The sequence below is a fragment of the Canis lupus genome, chromosome 37, assembly GCF_011100685.1.
Source record: "Canis lupus familiaris isolate Mischka breed German Shepherd chromosome 37, alternate assembly UU_Cfam_GSD_1.0, whole genome shotgun sequence".
NCBI lineage: Eukaryota > Metazoa > Chordata > Mammalia > Carnivora > Canidae > Canis > Canis lupus.
This window is the reverse complement of record NC_049258.1, coordinates 17,438,926-17,457,783: the sequence shown is the minus strand read 5'-3', so window position 1 is coordinate 17,457,783 and position 18,858 is coordinate 17,438,926. Positions and strand designations below refer to the sequence as shown.

The window sequence follows — 18,858 nt, the reverse complement described above, 5'->3', positions numbered from 1 at the left end:
CCTATTATGGAATTTTCATGTCAAATTATATCAATTATATCAATAATTACTCCATTTTAATTAAATTTTCTTTTTAGTTTTGAGAAAATATCTTGGAAATTGTCTCAAAAAATATCTTGTGATTCTAAGAAGAAACATATTTTTTCAGTATCAATATTTTCTCGAATATAAGCAAGTAAACCTCACATTTAGATAATAAAAATACTACATACAAGGATACTTATAGAAAGAGAATTGATTTTAAATATATATAATAGCTACTCTATTTTAAGAAGTATTTCACCAAAAACTAAAATGATACTTTCAAATTGGCACTTAACTTATTTAACTATTTGTGCATAAATATAAAGTAAGCATTTGGATATTTCCAAAAGGTCCAAAATTTTTTATTCTCTTGGATGTGCAAAATTCTGAGGAATGCAAGAATAGTATGAGATTTATGAAATCACAGGATAAAATTTGGCAGAATTAGTTTTTGTTTTGTTTTGCTTAAAAAGATTTCTTGCAGCTCATATTTTAATAACATCTTTTTATGAAAAAGCATTTGTCATTTGTCTCTGACTTTATTATTAGAGAATGTTATGGTCATTCCCTACAGGGCATATGGAGAGCCCCCACCTTCTGCTTCCCCCAATTCCTTTGGTTGATTTTTAGTAACTTCTTGGGTTTTCTTGAACACAATCACAATGAGATAGCAAATAAGTTTGCTGCTAAGGGAAGAGGCAACACTGAATTTTTGTTTCAGCAGTGAGTAGGAGTCCTGGATAGCTTCACATTTTTGGCAAGATCTTTCTTCTAAACTTGCCTGAAAATACATTTTCTTTGGCATAAAAGAGGGAACCAAAAATCCGTGTAGAAAATATAATATAAACAAGAAAGACCGGCAGAAAAGAACACTGAAGCTAAAAGAAAGGCTTCTGGGAATGTCAAGAGGGCATCACAGATTTGTCGATATACAAGGGAAATTATTGCTTACTTTCTTCTTTCTCTCACGGGTGGGTGTTTTGTCTCTTTAATGACAAGAAAAGTCCAACTATCCTACAGGCAGATCAACATCACAAAGGAAATACTAAGTGATATTTGTATTATCTCCTTCCAGACCAATTGCTTCATCTAAACACACAGTGTATAAGCCAGGTTCAGGTCAAGACAAAACGCAAAGGCCCTTGGTTGGCAAAAAACATGAATGGCTGTACTGGAGCTGAAGTTAAGAGTTAATAGGTAGAGCTTTACTAATAACCCTCTTCAATACAATTAATCTTAAAGAGAAGTTCTAACACAATAATTTCATTCATCAGAACTATAAAGAACTACAATTCTTTATATATTCAGATAATTCAGAACTATATAGAACTGCAATTTTTAAGCATGAGCAGCCAAAGAAGAAAATTGGTGAATCATGCTGATTTTGGAGTGAACATGGGGAAATGGTAGAAAGATGTCACAGGAAATCACCAATGAAGGAAGGAGATAAAAGCAAAATCACTAAAAGATCATCAAATGAGGTTATTAGGATCTAAACTAGAACATTGAAGTTCATATCAGAAATGTAACTTTAATCTCTTATGCTAAAGTCCACCAGGCGTAGAGAGACATTCAGAAAAGATCAGCTAGGCAATCAATGGAAAGATTCTCCTGTATGGTGAAATCAATTTTTATCCAATAATTAATCATACAGAATGGACACGTTACATGATTTTCATTATATTTTGTAAGCCAGCTTTCTCGGATGAGGTCCAAACTCTTGGCAATGAATCATAACCAGTAACTTTTTAACACCTCCACCTCCCTTTTACTGTAAGAACTCTTTGTTTATAATATGAGGAAGGCATTCTAGTCATAAGTGGGATTCTATTTCTGGCAGCAAGTATGGGTTCATGTAATTCTTACCTGCCCCCCTTTAGGCTGGTATTTGATGTTGTCTGTCGATCCAATTTTGGATTTGACATTCTTCAGGTCTGGCAGTGGTTGATTAATAAGCCGAAGCTGCTTGGGAGTAGCAGGAGATTTTGGAGGAGTACGTATGATGGCAACTTTCTTCTCACTGGGCACCAAGATGGCAGATTTGGGGGTTCCTGGTGTGTGAGGGGTCCTGGGATAGCTAGGGGTTCCAGGAGTGCCTGGGGTACGTGAAGAATAGCTTGGTGGGGTGCCAGGAGTGATGGCAGTTGATCCAGGGGTAGTGGGTGTAGAAGTGCCACTTTTTCCTGCTCTGCGAATTGGCTCTGACCCTGTATTAACAAACAGAACAAAACCAAACCAAAACCACAACATCAGAAAATTCTCCTCAAGACATGCTTTTCCCTCAGATAATACATTAACTTTCTAAAGAGCTTAGAATATTTATGGATTACAATGCTAAAAAAGCTGAAAGTAAAAAAAAAAAAAAAGCTGAAAGTCTCTCTTTTTTAGACTTATAACCTGGTGACATTTTTTTGAACATGCATTGCTATCAATGCAAAGAAGTGGGGTTTTCTTGATTTATTTTTACTTCTCATTATGAAGGCGTCAGAGGTTTTTCATACTTGTGTATGGAAAGTTAAGGCATGCGGATCTGCTGTAAGTTGGCAAAAGAGTCTGTGCTTCATGTTCTATGTGGGCTAGTATTTACTCCAGATTTCCTTGAATGATATGTGGATCACTTGCTCTTTTGTGCAATAAGATCATTCCAAGATTCAGGTAGATATACAACCTACAACTGTGTATTGACAGCAATAATTTTGACCTGTGTATAAAGTCATTTACTGAATTGTATTTCAATGTTACTCCTTCAGCTTACATTGAGGAATGCTGTGAGTTGCAAATGTGTTTACTAAAAGGGATGCAATTATCTCAGACATTATTCTATAGTATCATGTATTTCCTTTATATGGAAATTGGTCTCAGTGCTTAATACCAAAAAATATCTATTTCTCTTCTTAGAAAAAAAAATTGGATGTTTTAACAATATAGTCACAGTGAAGCTTGTACCTGATTGTTTTCTCCTATACTTTCATTGCTAGTTTGCAGCTTGGAGTCAAATCAATACCACCCTTACCACTACTGTCAATGATACAGGCTATTGTGGGGCACATTTCTTCGCCTCAACTTGGACCTTAGGGTCATTTTATTATTTAACTCCTTCCTTTCATTTTCTCATACTATGTTTCTTTCATATTAACTTTTTAACTATGTGTTTGAATGCCATTTCAAATACTTTTTTGAAAGCATAATGCTATAAATGAGACTTATACCACCTTGATTTCAAAGCACTTTTGTGAGTACTAAACATTTGATGACCAAAAATAGTAGTTAGAGGCGCTCTTATTATTCCAAATTTAAGAATGAGGACACTAAAGCTCATTTATCCAGATGATACTAAATTCTAAGCCAGACATGGCTTCTTAGCTTATTTAGCTTCTTAGCTCTTAAAATCTTTTCACTTAAAATAACATATTGATTTTAATAACAGAACACTTATTTACATTGTTTACATACATTATTCAAATTCCTTCACTTTTTTTGTTGCTTTATGGGAAGGGCATGAATTTTATTTTTTTATTACTAAGTATGTATACTTTGTAAAATCAAATAATTCTAGAAATTTTATAGAGGATAAAGGTATAACTCATTACCTTTTTAAAAAAATTTTTATTTATTTATGATAGAGAAAGAAAGAGAGAGAGGGGCAGAGACACAGGCAGAGGGAGAAGCAGGCTCCATGTACCGAGAGCCCAACGTGGGATTCGATCCCGGGTCTCCAGGATCGTGCCCTGGGCCAAAGGCAGGCGCTAAACCGCTGCGCCACCCAGGGATCCCCTCATTAACTTTTAAATCAATGAAGTGAAAGGGATCTTTGAGTCATCTAATGCAACTGGTCATCAGTGTGGAAAGTTCTTCCTGAGAAAGGGGATAATTAATCTTTGCTAAAATAATTACAAGGAGTGAGCTCAAGAGAGCTTCGTAGATAATTATTATCTACAGATGATGTCTATTTACCCATTGGTCTGGGTTCAGCCTTCTGGAGAAAGGATCATTTTACATCTTTCAGTGAACAATTTGCATGTATCAAGTGAAAGTTACCCTGTGTCCTTTTGGTTTTTTAACATAAGGGCAAATGATAGGTAGATTTCTCAACTGACCATATGAAATGGGATATAACAAGGCTAATGTGATAAATTAGTGTGCACTCTATGATTTTTATTGCTTTCCACAAAAATGACATTTCAAGACCAGAATGATAGCCATATTCAATTGGCTCTTGGTGGCCAGGTTATGAAATTATCAGGGAGCTAAAAACCAAATTCAACCACTGTCTATCTTAGTAGAATTGAACAAGTTACCCTCTTTTTCCTCATCAGTAGATTTAATGAGATTATTAATACCAAGCTATCAGCAGTGTTAATTAAATTCAGTGAAAACTGTGTCTTAAGATTTTAGTATCTCTATGTGCTCCATACGTGGTAGCTATTTTTCTTGTAATAGAAACATATTTATGAAAATAATTTGAATCCATGCTTTAACTAGATAATCCTGGTAGTACCAAAACACACGAGTGGGTAATGATTGGAACATTTTTATATTTTTTATTTAGACTGTGATAACTGCCAACCAGTTCACCATGGGCCATCAATCAAAAGAAACTGAAACTATTACACCAAACATGTTATATTTACACCCTCACTGGAATGCAAACTTTTAACAAATTGAACAGAATCCTAGGTTTTGAATATTGACTTCCTAGTTAGATGTTAGGACTTGGAATCCTAAGAAAGGTTAATATATATATATATATATATATTATTATAGGTTAATAATATATATATAATATATATATTAATATATATATATTTTAATTCCTGACTCTTAGTTTTCTCTACTGATTACTTCTTTGTAGCTACTCATTTTCCACAACAATCATTTTAACTACACAGGTAGGTGTTCTGGATCCATCCACAGTGTGGAGTTTCTGATTCTTGGAAGAAATAGAATCTGTTTCCAGTGTATGTTTTCTTTGGAAGATGTAAAATATAGACACATAATAAGCTTTATGCCACTTAAAGGATTAAGAAGGACCGCAAATCAAAATAAACCTACTGGTAGTCCGCCGTGCTGAGGAGGAGATGGAACTGTTGAGAGAGAAGGAATTCTCATCTCTGTCTCCTGATACACCTCGACGAGGAGGGAGGATGGAGGAGGGTCTGGGCAGAGAAGAACGTTTTTCTGGGCTCTTGGTTACTCCATCCTGATTGGGGAAAAAACACATTGGGTTCTTGTGCACCTTCAATTATACAAAGTGATTATATTGCTCATTTTTCCTCCTGTGCTGATAGCTAAATTTCTTTTAACACATACTACTGATTTCATATATTTATAAGCATTTCTACTTTGAAACTTTGACTTCATTTTTGCCTAGAAGTGTTATAAACATATATTATTCTGGAGTTAGTGCTAACAATGGATCATGAAATTCAAATTCTAAATAATAAATGGGTAAAATGAATTTACTAAGGTAATCTCCAGTAAATTAATAATTTTACTTAAAAAAATCTTCATTAGCATGATAACTTATTAATCAGAAATGACTGCCAAAGGGCATTCCATGCATACCAGTTAACAATGACCACTGTCATATATTGTGCATTTATGTAACTGGAATTCTAAGTACTTTACATCCATTTATGATTTAATTCTTGCCACAAAATACTATATGCATTTTATAGCCAAGAAAACAAGTCGATTCAGTTTATGTAATTTTTTCAAGATCACCATTCATAGGTAGCAGAGGCAATATTAAATCCTGATGTGTCTGAGCCCAAATGGTATATTATATTATATGTAATTTGTCATTATTAGATTATACAATATTATAGATTATATACTACATATAATATGTATTTATTATATATTATGTGTAATATCATATATATTTTATTTTATTGGTTTGTATTTAAAATTTTATAAGATATCAAATAAATTAATAATGGACAGTATACCTAGAAAAAGACTTTTTAAAAACTGGTTAACTATTAATAACTATTGGGACTTTTGTTTTTAAGAGGGTCAAATGCTTATATGTCAAATATTTTAGAGTTTAGTCTTTGTTTTTATATATTTACTGAATCATGTCTCATAAACCCTGAAATTATATTCTTTTCTGATCCTTCAATTGACCTGCTGCCTTACCTTGTTCCCTGATTCTGAGTATGGCAAACGGTCTGTGGAGCCTGCTGAGGAGGAGGGCTGTATGGAAAAACTGTCAGAAAATGTAGCCCTTTGAGACGTACTAGGGCAAGCAGAGCTGCATCTTGGGGACTTTGAGCTACCCTGTAAGGCAGGAATCTTTGACAAAGTAGAATTCTAGCCATGAAAGAAAACAAACAAAAGCACAAAATAAACCAAACTATGAAGTAAAAGGAAAATAAAAAATGTATAAACATATAAGAAATTAAATACCTACTTTGAATAAGACCACATGATCAATGGTTATAATCAATGATAGAAATGTATATTTATGTGAGAGCAAGAAATTTTCATTGAGCAACTCATTTCCAACTGGAACTTAAGAATACTTATATATGAGACTACAGATCAAAATATTCTTCATGAATTATACATATAAATTCTGATTAATCTGTAAGTCTTGCAATGATACCGTATTTGGAAAATATCTTGAGAGTATGTTGGAATTGTTCCTTTAATAAATACACCCTTTAAGGTATATTTATAATCAATATCTTGATCGCATTTCAAGGACTTTAGAACAAGGTATATTTAAGGCCTTAGAAAATACTTTCTTAAAGTTGAGAAAATGAATTTTCAGATATCTGCATTGATTTCATCAGAAAATTATGGATTTTATATAAAATTAGTTCATTTTATGAGTAAAATGTACACCGGGGGCCAAAGCATACCATAGAATTAATAACATTTTTATGCATAGACTATAGTTTGTATAATGTGTTTTAAATGCTAAAAATGAAAGTTAGCACTAAAAATATTGCCCATAAAAACCACAGGGCTTAGTTTCCAGGTGTTGGTAGTCCCTGGAGAGATATTTGGCAAGTGAAAATCAGTGGGTTGTATGTCCAGCTTTTGGAAGCAGCTTGTGCTGGTATGCCACATGTCTCACGGGGGACTTTGTTAAAAATACAGAAAGGTATGATGAAGCCAAGGAGATTCTGTCTTCAATAACTAATATGATTTAGCTGTACAAAAATAACAGTTGAAATTGACAGCTTTATCTTAAGTTTTTAGCTCCACAGGCACTTTAACAGGGGCAGACACATTAACAGACTGCAAACATCACTTCTGGCTTGACAAACCCAGAGTCTTGAGTGGGCAGCGTGCCTGGGTCAACCCAAGTCTTTCTTTTCTGATTGATGCTACCCACAAATTTCAAAAGTGATACAGGAAAGAAAAAATGGAATAATTGGATTACCTTGAATTATGAAACACAACTACTAATCCTACTAATCCTGCATTCAAAACAAAAAACAAAACAAAAAATACACAACAAATGAAATGAAGGATTATAGATCAGGTTCACAATAAAGATCAATCGAAAAATCAGACAGAATTGTTCTAATGGATGTACTGAAAGTCACAGATAATAATAGTCTTGGGGTTTTAGGAAATTTTTAGGAAGAGGATGAGGTGATGAGGGAAGAAAAAGAAGTTAAATGAGAAAAAGAAAGAATGGTGGCCTAGTCTCTCTTCTTCAGAAAGGTAAGATAGATATTTATAAGGAAAAAAATTAGGTTTTTTTGGTCAGAAGATGTATATGATTTCTTTCCTAAGTGTAAGCATTGAATGCCAATTCCCACTGAGTTACTTGAAGACCAAGGGACTTGAAAATTTCCTGAATAGTTTTTAAACAAACAAAACAAATGAGCAAAGGGGGTGGGGAGATAGATAGATAGATAGATAGAGAGAGAGAGAGAGAGAGAGAGAGAGAAACCAAGAAGCAGGCTCTTAACTATAGAGAACAAATTGATGGTTATCAGAGGGGAGGTGGGTGGGAAGGATGGGTTAAATAGATGCCGGGGATTAAGAACTGCACTGTTGTGATGAGCACTGGGCGTTGGATGGAAGTGTTGAATCATTGTATTGTACACCTGAAATTAATATTACACTGTATGTTAACTAACTGGAATTAAAAACCAAAAAAAAAAAAAAAGTTAAAGAAAAAAAGCTTTTCTAGACAATGTCCACTTGAAAATGCTTTTTTTAATGGGAGGAAGCTGACTTACTTTCTATATCTGCTCCTAAAGACTTCTACCTTTCAAATAATAACTACACTTACTATCACTATTTATTGAATAAATACTATGTTCTAGGCATCCTACAGTATACTGTTTTATAATTAACTATATTTAATTTTTGTAACTACTTAGGAGATAGGAATTGTTTTTCTCCTCCTTAATTTTTGGAAAATTTAGACCTAGGGAGAGGAAGATCATATAATTAATAAATGTTCAAGACCTGGACCTGGTCTGCTTTATAAGCCTGCCTTTAACCACCACAACTTGCTAGTTCCCCATCAGAAACAAAAGGTAAAGAGACAGAAATATTGAAGTTATAGTATTCTCAAGTCCAATATTTACCAAAGCAATACATGGATTCTACAGGTTGCCATCTGTTCAGGAATATGTCTGAAAACATTATATAAAAATCAATTTTTAAAATTAACATAAAGTCCCTTAGGCTCAAAATCATATAAGAAGTGTGGCAGTCACTGGAAATGAATTTCTATTTTTCACAATAAATAAAAATAAATGAAAAGCAGAAGGTTAAAATCTTACTAGGTTTTACTTCTCAATCCTTTTTTAATATTTATGTTTGTATTTCTTAATTTAAATTCAATTAATTAACATATAGTATATTAGTTTCAGAGGTAGAGGCCAGTAATTCATGTCTTATGTAATAACCCAGTGCTCATTACATCAGGTGTCCTCCTCAATGTCCATCACCCAGTTATCCCATCACTCCACCCCTCCCCCCTCCAGCAACCTTCAGTTTCCTATGATGAAGAGTCTCTTATGGTTTGTCTCCCTCTTTGATTTCGTCTTGTCTTTTTACCTCCCTTCCCCTATGCTCCATTTTGTTTCTTAAATTCCACGTGAGTGAAATCATAATTGTCTTACTCTGATTGCATTATTTCACTTAGCATAACACCCTCCAGTTCCATCATCGTCGTTACAAATGGCAAGATTTTATTTTTTGATGACTAATATTCCATTGTGTATATACCATTGTGTGTTTGTATATATATATACATATATATATAGAGAGAGAACAAATTGATGTTCTCTCTCTATATATACCACACCTTATCCATTAATCTGTTGATGGACATCTGGGCTCTTTCATAGTTTGGCTATTGTGGCCATTGCTGCTATAAACACTGGGGTGCAAGTGCTCCTTTGGATCACTACATTTGTATCTTTAGAATAGATACCTAGTACTGCAATAGGGTAGCTCTATTTCCTACTTTTTGAGGAAATTCCATACTGTTTTCCAGAGTGGCTGCACCAGCTGGCATTAAAATCTTATTAGTTTTTAGAATGCTAAACAAAGAGTTGTGATTTACGTGTTATACACCATGTCTAAACCCCAGAACACTATGATACACTACTAGTTAATATCATTCAAACTATTTGTTGTAATTTTGGGATTTCTTTAGTAGTCTTTTTTTAAAGGTTTTATTTTTTTAAAAGATTTTTTAATTTATTTATTCATGAAAGACACAGAAAGAGAGAGAGAGGCAGAGACACAGGCAGAGGGGGAAGCAGCCTCCATGCAGGGAGCCCGACGTGGGACTTGATCCTGGGTCTCCAGGATCAGGCCCTGGGCTGAAGCCGGTGCTAAATTGCTGAGCCACCTGGGCTACCCTTTTTTAAAATTTTATTTTGAAGTAATCTCCATACTCAATGTGGGGCTTGAACTCACAACCCCGAGATCAAGAACTGATCCACCAACTGAGCCAGCCAGATGCCCCTCTTTAGTAGGCTTTTAATTTTTTTCCCTTTCAATCAGAAAGAAGTAAAATACTTCATGTTGGCTGTGGTTCTTTTGGAAATTCAAAAGATAATGGTTAATCACATAACAAGTAAAAAAAAGAACTATTAAAGATTTATAAACATATGAAGTTAAACATCATTAATTCAATCAAATTCAAACATTTTACTTCCACAACTTGGCAATTATAGAAAAAGCATAGGAACATCTAGTAATAATAATAATGAACATGGTCACTTGTATACAGCTGGAGGTCATATAATATTAGAACTTTTCTGGAGGACAACTTGATAATGTGTAGCAAAAACTTTAAATGTGGACTTTCTTCTTGAAACAGTAATTTCACTATTAGGAAATTATCCCAAGGAAAAGCATATGGATGCATCCACTGATTAAGCCAAAAAGATTTCTACAGTAATATTGTTAAAATGGCAATAAAAACAGTTTAAAAGTCAAATAAGACAGAATTGGTAAAGAATATCGCTATAAATAAATAAAAAACAATGCAATGTAGTCATTAAAGTGATATACAAGAAAGTTTCATGACAGGGAAATGTGTTTATAAAAAACTGATACTGTGTTTCCATTTTTATTATTAAGCCAGTAACTGCGTGGAAAAAATAAAGATTTTACATCAAAATGGTAAGTCTAGTTTTCTTTAGATAATTTATGATACATTTTTACTCATCTATGTTGTTTAACTTTCTCATATTCTTATTTTGTAACAACAATAATGAAAATATATTATCAAATACAGTTAGGTGTTGATTATAATAATTTATCTAGATTCTATGAAAAACAAATAAATTGAGCTCCCGTATTTTTGCCAGATTATCATGCTGTTTATTTCCGTCTTACTAAAAAAGAGGCAGCTTACGTTCCCAGCTCTGCCCTCACCAACTGCTATCCCATGTCATTCCAGAAGACATCGAAACATGCCTAAATGCTACCAAGAATCATTCTGGGTGAGTGAACAATTTAAAATGACATTTAAGAGTAAACATCTGAAGTTTAACTTAGATCTAAAGGTTTTTGTTTTGTTTTTTAACTTAGATCTAAAGTTACTGAGATGTTGTCACCAATACCAAAGGGAACTTCAAGTGAAGAATAAGGAAAAAATTATTTTACTCACAGAGACTTTGTCCTTCGCCTGTTTAAATACACTGGAAGCCTGAGTTGATTCACCACCTGTTGCTGTCAAAAAAAGAAGACATAAACAACCCCAAACTTAGTGGCTGAAGACCGCAAAAATGCATTTTTCAGTATCTTTTGAATATTCAATTCTGTCAACAGACTAACGCAAAGCAAAACTTTGCTTATTTCGAGATTCAAATCCAGTAACTGAAGAAACAGGAATTAAGAACATTCTAGCATGTGGCTCCTACTATAGTGTGTGCTAATTAATATAAGCCAGTGTTTACCAAAGCACAGGTAAGCACATCAAGTAATTTCCTATTGGTTATACCAAGCTACCTTTAAATACTGTTACTACATGAGCGTAGATCCTTTAGAACAAAAGTCACAGAACAATAATCCAAATGCCGTAGTGTTTAAGAAAAGGGGGAGGAGTGACTGGTTTTTAGGGTTGGCATGATATTAAAGAGTGTTCATGGAGAATCCCAAGCCCTCTTTTTGTAGCCAATAGCATACCTACAGTTATTTCTACATTTCATATTCCAAACCGTCATGACCAGCCAACCCCTTTCCCTCTGCATCCCTTCATTTCACAATATGAATGACACACTTGTTTGACGTGAAACGTACCACATGAGAAATAGCTTGTCAAAGAAAGAAAACACGAGAGAAATTTTAAGTTCAGTAATATAGAACTTGTTCTACACATGCACTTCCTGTATGAAATTATTACCACATCTGTTACTGTTGTTTCTCTTGCTGCTGTTTTATACCTCTGGTTTCAATTTTAAACTCCACTATCTCCAGCACATTTTCTGTTGATGACTTACCTGACTTAACTCGAATATGTCTCATGATTGAAAACAATCCTTTGTGTTTTGGAAAAAAAAAACTATCCCTATTTAAAAATTGTGCTTAGAAAATGAAAGGCACAAGCTTGTGTAGTTTCCTCCTCCTTGGTTTTCTTTCATAAGAGAGAAAACCCTGGGCTGGGGGTGGGGGGCAGGGGGTGAGAGGGAGCTTATGCTTATAAGCACTCTGAATGAGTTTCCAAAAGGTTTCTATGTCACATGCAGCTCTGACATAAATATAACTGTCTACAGGATGCTCTATGCTATTTAGGACTGGATGGATAGTAAGATTATTCAAGATTCTGGAGTGATTTTTTTTTTAAGAAGTAGTGCAAATGATGCTTTCCCAATATTTCTGTAATATTTCTTAAATTTCTGTGACATAGTTTCCTTTTAGCCAATGACATCCATGTTTGATGTATGCTTTCTGCCCGAGTATCTTAATATTTGAACAGACTAAGGGAAGATCCTAATTAGTCCGAAGATCTTAAATTTCCTTTAATGAACGAGTTAAATAGGCAATTCACTCTCAGTGTGGTAAATCAAATACCAATGACATGTCACACATTTCACCAAACCATTTGATGTTTCCTCTAAAATTCCACAATCCTGATATATTCTTTCATTCTCTAATACATGATATAGGATTTTTATGCCCAAATCAAGAGTCTGCCTCTCCAAGCATTTGTCTAATTAGAACTAAAATTCCAATTTTAATGCAGATGAATTAAGATCTGATATAAGAATTGGAGATGTCATATTAATTTCTAACCGAGAAGCATTCTTCATCCTGAACTTTTATCATCAAGGTTTCTGTATAATTCATGAGGTTTACACTTTCAAATATTGCCTTAAAGATTAGTTCTTGGAGGAAAGCTCATGAGATGATTCCCATATGAAGAACACAAATATAAAATACTTGGAATTTTATTGACTATCATAAAACCATCAATTACCTTGATTTTCTTTTTCTTACAAAGGTTAATGCTGCTCTTAACCTTTAAAGCTATCCGAAGGTTTATATAAAGGCACTTCTAATATACAATGTGAAGGTAAATATTCCTTTCTCATTTAGCAATCTGATATTTTACTTTGTAGCCTGCAAGTGTGCTACTTAATAAATGCTAAAATAAAATGTATTGCAAATTAAGATTATCCTAGGATAATTATACATTTAATGCAAATACTTTGCACTGAAGTTTAGGAATAGAGTTTGCATTATGGATATTTGTATGAGTTTTTATTGTGATTTGTAGCAAGTTTCTCTCTTTCACTTCACCACTTTTTTAAGGAGTTAAAAACAAGTATATTTGAAGAAGACAGAAACAAAATAAGAAGGTAGCAAAATTGAAATACACCTACGTTCCAAGAAATTCGGGGGGAAGGAGTTTTATCTAGGAATGCAGAATACTAAATTATGTAGGAAAATTAGCAGTTTGAATCCAACACATTTAAGAAGATCCCAAAGACAGAATGTCAGTGAAGAGATGTAGTACAGTGAATTGAAAGCCTTGCTAATTTTGGGAACGAGGAATAAAATCTGATGGGATGACCAGACAATTTCCTTTTTTTTTTCTTTCATCCGAAGCAAAGTAATTTTGCAATCACAGTTTTATCCCAGATTTGCTTTTCATTTTCAATCTTGAAATCACTATCCATCCTTGGCAAAATCATCAACATCAGTAACAGATTTGGCAGTAACCATGTAGAAAATAGGACAAATATAGTATGGGCTTAAGCATGAGAGAGATAAATAAGCAAAATAATGAGAATGCATACCACGGTTATATTCATCGTCATTGTCTAACCAAACACACAGAATGAAAAGAGGAATCCCCAGAACGTGACACTAGAGCACAATGCCAAGATAAAAATCACTGCTAAGTCTGAGCATGACAAAGAAACAGATGGTCATGACCTCTTCTGCAGGGAGGGAAAAAAAAAAAAAGAATAATGATACAAGACACTTAATAGCGAAATTGTTCATGACTGCTAAGGTTCTTGGAAGAAAAACAAAATGAAGAAGCCGCTACAGGAATGAGATAAAAAAAAAAAAAAAAAAAACATGTCTATGTTTGCCAGCCACATTGCAGAACTGAAGAGTCACCTGTGGTTTTCCGCTTAACACAGGAGAGATGAGTTGGTCTAGTATATTTGATAGCAGGTTTTAAAATGAATTTCCTGGAGGGAGAGTGGGCCTGAACTTCTGTTTTTTTAGCAAGTTCAGCCTTCTTATAAACTGCTACGAATAAAGAAAACACAAAAAAAGCATACCATCAGGAGAAAATACACACTTGGAGCAAAACCGAACGACATTTCATAAATAATTAGTTACCACTGTTAGGAAGTTTCTTCTACAAAAGAGTAACAATGAATTCAAAAACATTTTTAAAGAAGTTATTGTGAAATGAACCTTTTTTCCTTCTCACTTCATCTCTGGAGACTGTGCTAGGTTCCTTTTTAGCTATTTTTCTTTCAGGAGTGGAAATTCTGCCTCTCCCGGTTTTAAAAGGCTTTTCTTTTCTATGTTTCTCGAGAGATGGTCTCCGAGCTTCCTTTTCAGCTTTCTCCTCTTTAGGAATAGTTTCTAACTGTTCTGTCATGATGCTCCTATCATCATCTGCGGATCAAAGCAAACCATGACAACAACAACAACAACGAAAGCATTAGTAACAGATGTACAAGATCCTTCATATATTTAACAAAATGCAGAACAGAGATAAAGGGACATTTTTAAACTGTTTAAAACGAAAAAGAAATTGTTTTATTTGGAAGTAGAAAATTAAAAAAAAAATAATGCACACCTTGAGTGTCCACCCAGAGGCTGTCAGCATCCATGATGGAATCATCAATGGTGGTCTCGTCTTTGTAATCGTCATAGGTTTCCGTCTTATATTCTGAGAGTGCAACCTCCTCTCTCTCTGGGGAAGCTGGAGCCTCCGGGGAGCCATCCCTGGGCTCGGCCTGGGCTTCGGCGGCCTCATCGACGTGGAGCTCTTTGAGGTGGAGCTCTTCTCCGGCGCGGGGAGAAGGTCTCCTCTCCACCTCGGGCTGCTCTAGGGCTGCGAAGCGCACGCTGTGGGCGCCTGACTCCCCTTCGTCGGTGGTGGTTTGCACCACGGTGATAAAATCATCCTCGATGGTTACCACGGACTCGATCACCCCTTTGTGCTCGCCAGGGCAGGTCTCCACAAATTCCTCCCTGACCCCGGGGACGCCCAGGTCGGTGATCTGAAGGGTGTCAGAGCGGAAGAGCAGCTTGTCGTACTCTCCCTGGGCCTCGATCTCGTCTTCCTCGCTCCGGGCCTCTGCGGGCTCGATGCCGGCGGCTTCGGGCACCTGCTCTGGGACGTCGGAGGGTGTGACAGAGATATCTGGGGTCCCCTTGCTGTCCTCCTGTGGCTGCTGAATGAATTCCATCTGGACGTCGGCCCTCTCGTCCGGGGCCAGCTCGGCCTCTGAGACAGCAGGTGCACAGGGAATCTCCACGGACAATTTGATGGCGATCTCGTCTTGGATCAGAGAGGACTCCGGGGACGTTTCCTTCTTGCCCTCGTCGGCTTTCAAGGACTCCATGGTGAGGCTCTCGTGCTCGCCACTGGACTCGTAGGACTCCTCCTTGTCCACAGCCTCCTGGTGCACCAGGTCAGGCTTGGCCACCTTCTCCTTGATCTCCGTCTCGCTGGCCCGGGCGCCTTCCTTCACGGGGCCAAACTCGACACCCGGAGGCGCCAACGTGGACGGGGCGAGATCCTGCCCGACCTCGGGGGGGAGCTCCGTCTCCTGTCCCCCATCTAGGGTCAGCCCCGCGGCCATCTGCCCGAAGTCGCTGATGTGAACATCCACGTGACCCTGGTCGGCTTTCTTTGCAACAAAATCCAGTTCTGGTGCAGCTTTCCTGGAAGGTTCGACCTCCCCGACCTCTGGCACTGAGCTGAGCCCTTTCTCAGCTGTCTCCGCTGCAGGAGGGGATGCATCTTTTGCTGCGGTCGGGGGGTGCTCGGAGATTGCTCCTAATCCAGACGTGTCGGCCTTGTCGCTGGCCTCTTCCGCTGGCCTGGAGTGTTCCTTTGCATCAGCATGTTCTTCACTCTTTTCTAGGACAGTATCCAGCTTTTCGCTGGCTTTCCTGTCCTGCTCCGACTCCCTAGCCGGCCCCGGCTTGTCACCAGGGACATGCGGGGAGACCTCTTTCTCAGCCCCCAGCTCGTCTTTGACTCTGCCGGCAGCCGCCAGTTTTACTTCAATCAACGAGAGGTCCGTGGCGAGGTCTCTCCGCATCTTGTCATCGGGGCCTTCGTAAAAGGACCCGCTGTCCCCGGACAGATTCTCGCTGTCTTGAACCGGCGACGGGAGCGGGACCGTGTACTTGTTGAACACACAGTAGCCCAGGTCTTCCAGCTGACCGTCTGTTTTAACCACGACGTGGTTCTCGTCGGTGACAGGGGGCAGGCCCGTGCTGGCCTCCTCCACCACGGTCTCCGATGGCACCGATTTCCTCCTGGCAACCTCGGCATCTGCGCTCACGGAAGCTAATCTGGACCTCGTGCCTGCCAGATCGAGCATCTCAGGCAGGTCAGGGGCCATGACGGTCCCATTTTTGTAATAATCTTTGGCGAGGAAAGGGGACTCACACGATGGCTCGACTGGAGCATTGTCCTCTCCCGGAGCCTTTTCTCCCTCCGGCTGTTCTTCCTCTTTGCTCTCTACCGGGAAACATGGGGCTTTCTCCAGGGCAGGCGTGGTGGCTGGAAGGTAATCATCCCCTTCGTCCATACTTCCACTAGTGTTGGTCAGAATGTCAGAAGCCAGAGGAGAAAGATCGTGTCCCCGACCGAAGTTAAATCCGAGGGCTATGGAATCCAGGCAAGACATGGGCAAGTTGATCGACATGCTTCTTTGCTCTATTGCAGACCTCCCGCCAAGTCCTAGACTCCTGCTTAGCGTCAAGTCGTCCTTATTCTTACTGTGGAGATCCCTCTTCTCCCCATACACTTTTGGATCAATAGTAAACATTCTTTCTTGAGGAGAACTGGGTTCTTCGGGTAAATCGGTAGGATAACCCTGTGCAAGAGTGCTGTACCCTGCCTCTTGCGCTGCAGCACTGGGCTGGGGCTCTTTACCTGCCTCAAGTTCCTTGTCGCCGTTTTTACACACGGGAGATACGGTATCCAAAGACTCTAGGGCACTTTCTCTTGTGTCACTTAGTTCGTAGTAATCACTGGCCGGCTGGATGCTCTTTGTCACTTCTTCTTTCAAGGCAGATGTTTCGAAATACTTGGACATTCCTGACTTATCTTCATAAAATGGCATGTCAAGCTCAGCTGATGTTGCAGCCCCAGCCCCTTCAACCTTAGTATCTTTGTCCACAACTTTTTCTTCAAAAAGGTCCTGGGTTGCACTCTTTTCACTTGCTGCAGCTGGTTCGGTCACGACTTTCTCCAGGGTCGTGGAGGTCATGGCTGAATCGGTTACTGCTTGTTCCAAACTGACAGCGAATAATAATGCATCTGTGGTAGGCTCTTGGCCTTTCTGTTCTTCTTTTGAGAGGGCGTGCTCCATGCAGGGCTGAATGATGCCTGTTTCTCCATCTGTCAGTTTTGGGGGCTCACTGTCTTTTGGCATGGCTTCTTTGTCAGAAATGGTTGTTTTTTCTTCAAGCTTTGGCTGAGACTCCTTGTCAGTAGGTGTAGCTTCCTGCTCTTTTTCCTGTGCGCTCTCTGGCTTGATCGCCCCTTTTTCCTCTCCCAAAACTTTCTCTGGGACACCTTCTTCCACAGTTGGAATGAGGGCATCTTTGGGTAAGGTGGTTGCCTCTGAGGCTGGTGCTTCTGCCACTTTGTCGGGTTTATCCTTAGGGGGCTCTTCAGCTTTAGAACTATCTTTGGCAGGTGCTGGGCCACTGGTTTCTTCCAGAAATTTTTTGTCATCTGGCTGTAAAAAGGCAGGGGCAAAGGGTGATGCTTCTGCAACGATTTCATTCTTCATGACATCTAAAGGAAGAGTGAAGCTTCCCGCCTGAAAGGGACTTGGCATGGGAGAATCAAACTGTTTCCCTTCCCATTTTGGGATGTCCTCAAGTACATCTTTTCCCTTCATGGGTGTTAGGGGCCCAGGTGAGATGGGAGCAGCTAAACCCCACTCGTCCTTTTTTGCTTCTGTTGGCATTTCGATGAACCAGTCCTTTTGCTCTTTTGGAGTGGGGGGCTCTGCAGAGAGGCCAATACCAGGCACCACTAGGCTCGGTTCTGTCTTCTGTTTCATGTCTTCCAGCCCGGCACCAAGAGGCTGCCCAAACAGAGTGGGAGGTGCTCTTTCTTCTTCTGTGCCTTGCATGTCCTTTGTGTCAGGGGAAGTTTTAGTTGTCTCAGGCTGAGAAACTAAGGCAGCATGTTTGAGGTCTTCACCAGGCTTACTTTGTTTCTCTGACTCCTTGTCTTTCTTGTCTAATGGCTCAGCTGGAGAAGGAGTCAATTCCTGTTGATCATGGAACTCCATCTTCGAGGCTGGAAATAAACCTGAAGTAATTGGGTTGATTTTTAAACAGATAATAGGCAAGTGCTTTCAGGCAGTAAGCTTAAAATTATATTTTGAAATGACAAATGAATGGTAGGGTAAGAAAACAAAACGAAACTATGGAACATGCAAGCATGCTACCCATTTAAAAATCAACATGAAAATGTCAGGATCGAGATATATTTGTACTACTGCTGAAATGGACTCCTGTTGCGAATCAATGCATACAGGAATTGTGTATTTTGAATACTCTTTGCTCCTTTGTTTGGGTTCTCCTAAATAGTATGTAATGTGTACGGTAGTAGAAAGAAAATTCATGTGCCTTCTACATAAATGACAAATTAAGGAATATTGAATC

General features: G+C 37.9%; 1 protein-coding gene across 16 annotated transcripts in view; it reads right to left on the bottom strand.

The window, feature by feature from the left end:
- Nucleotides 1-18,858, bottom strand: part of MAP2 (microtubule associated protein 2) — a 291,178-nt gene that overhangs the window by 21,959 nt on the left and 250,361 nt on the right. For 6 of the 16 annotated variants that reach the window (XM_038585596.1, XM_038585598.1, XM_038585594.1 and 3 more), the window contains 7 exons: nucleotides 14,789-18,502; nucleotides 14,398-14,604; nucleotides 14,092-14,226; nucleotides 11,132-11,193; nucleotides 6,166-6,339; nucleotides 5,077-5,224; nucleotides 1,891-2,231 (listed from right to left, as the gene is read on the bottom strand). In XM_038585596.1, the coding sequence (XP_038441524.1) occupies nucleotides 1,891-2,231; nucleotides 5,077-5,224; nucleotides 6,166-6,339; nucleotides 11,132-11,193; nucleotides 14,092-14,226; nucleotides 14,398-14,604; nucleotides 14,789-18,502 (4,781 nt within the window). The remainder of the gene's footprint in view (nucleotides 1-1,890; nucleotides 2,232-5,076; nucleotides 5,225-6,165; nucleotides 6,340-11,131; nucleotides 11,194-14,091; nucleotides 14,227-14,397; nucleotides 14,605-14,788; nucleotides 18,503-18,858) is intronic. The other 10 variants (XM_038585600.1, XM_038585605.1, XM_038585607.1 and 7 more) reach the window with 7 other exon arrangements.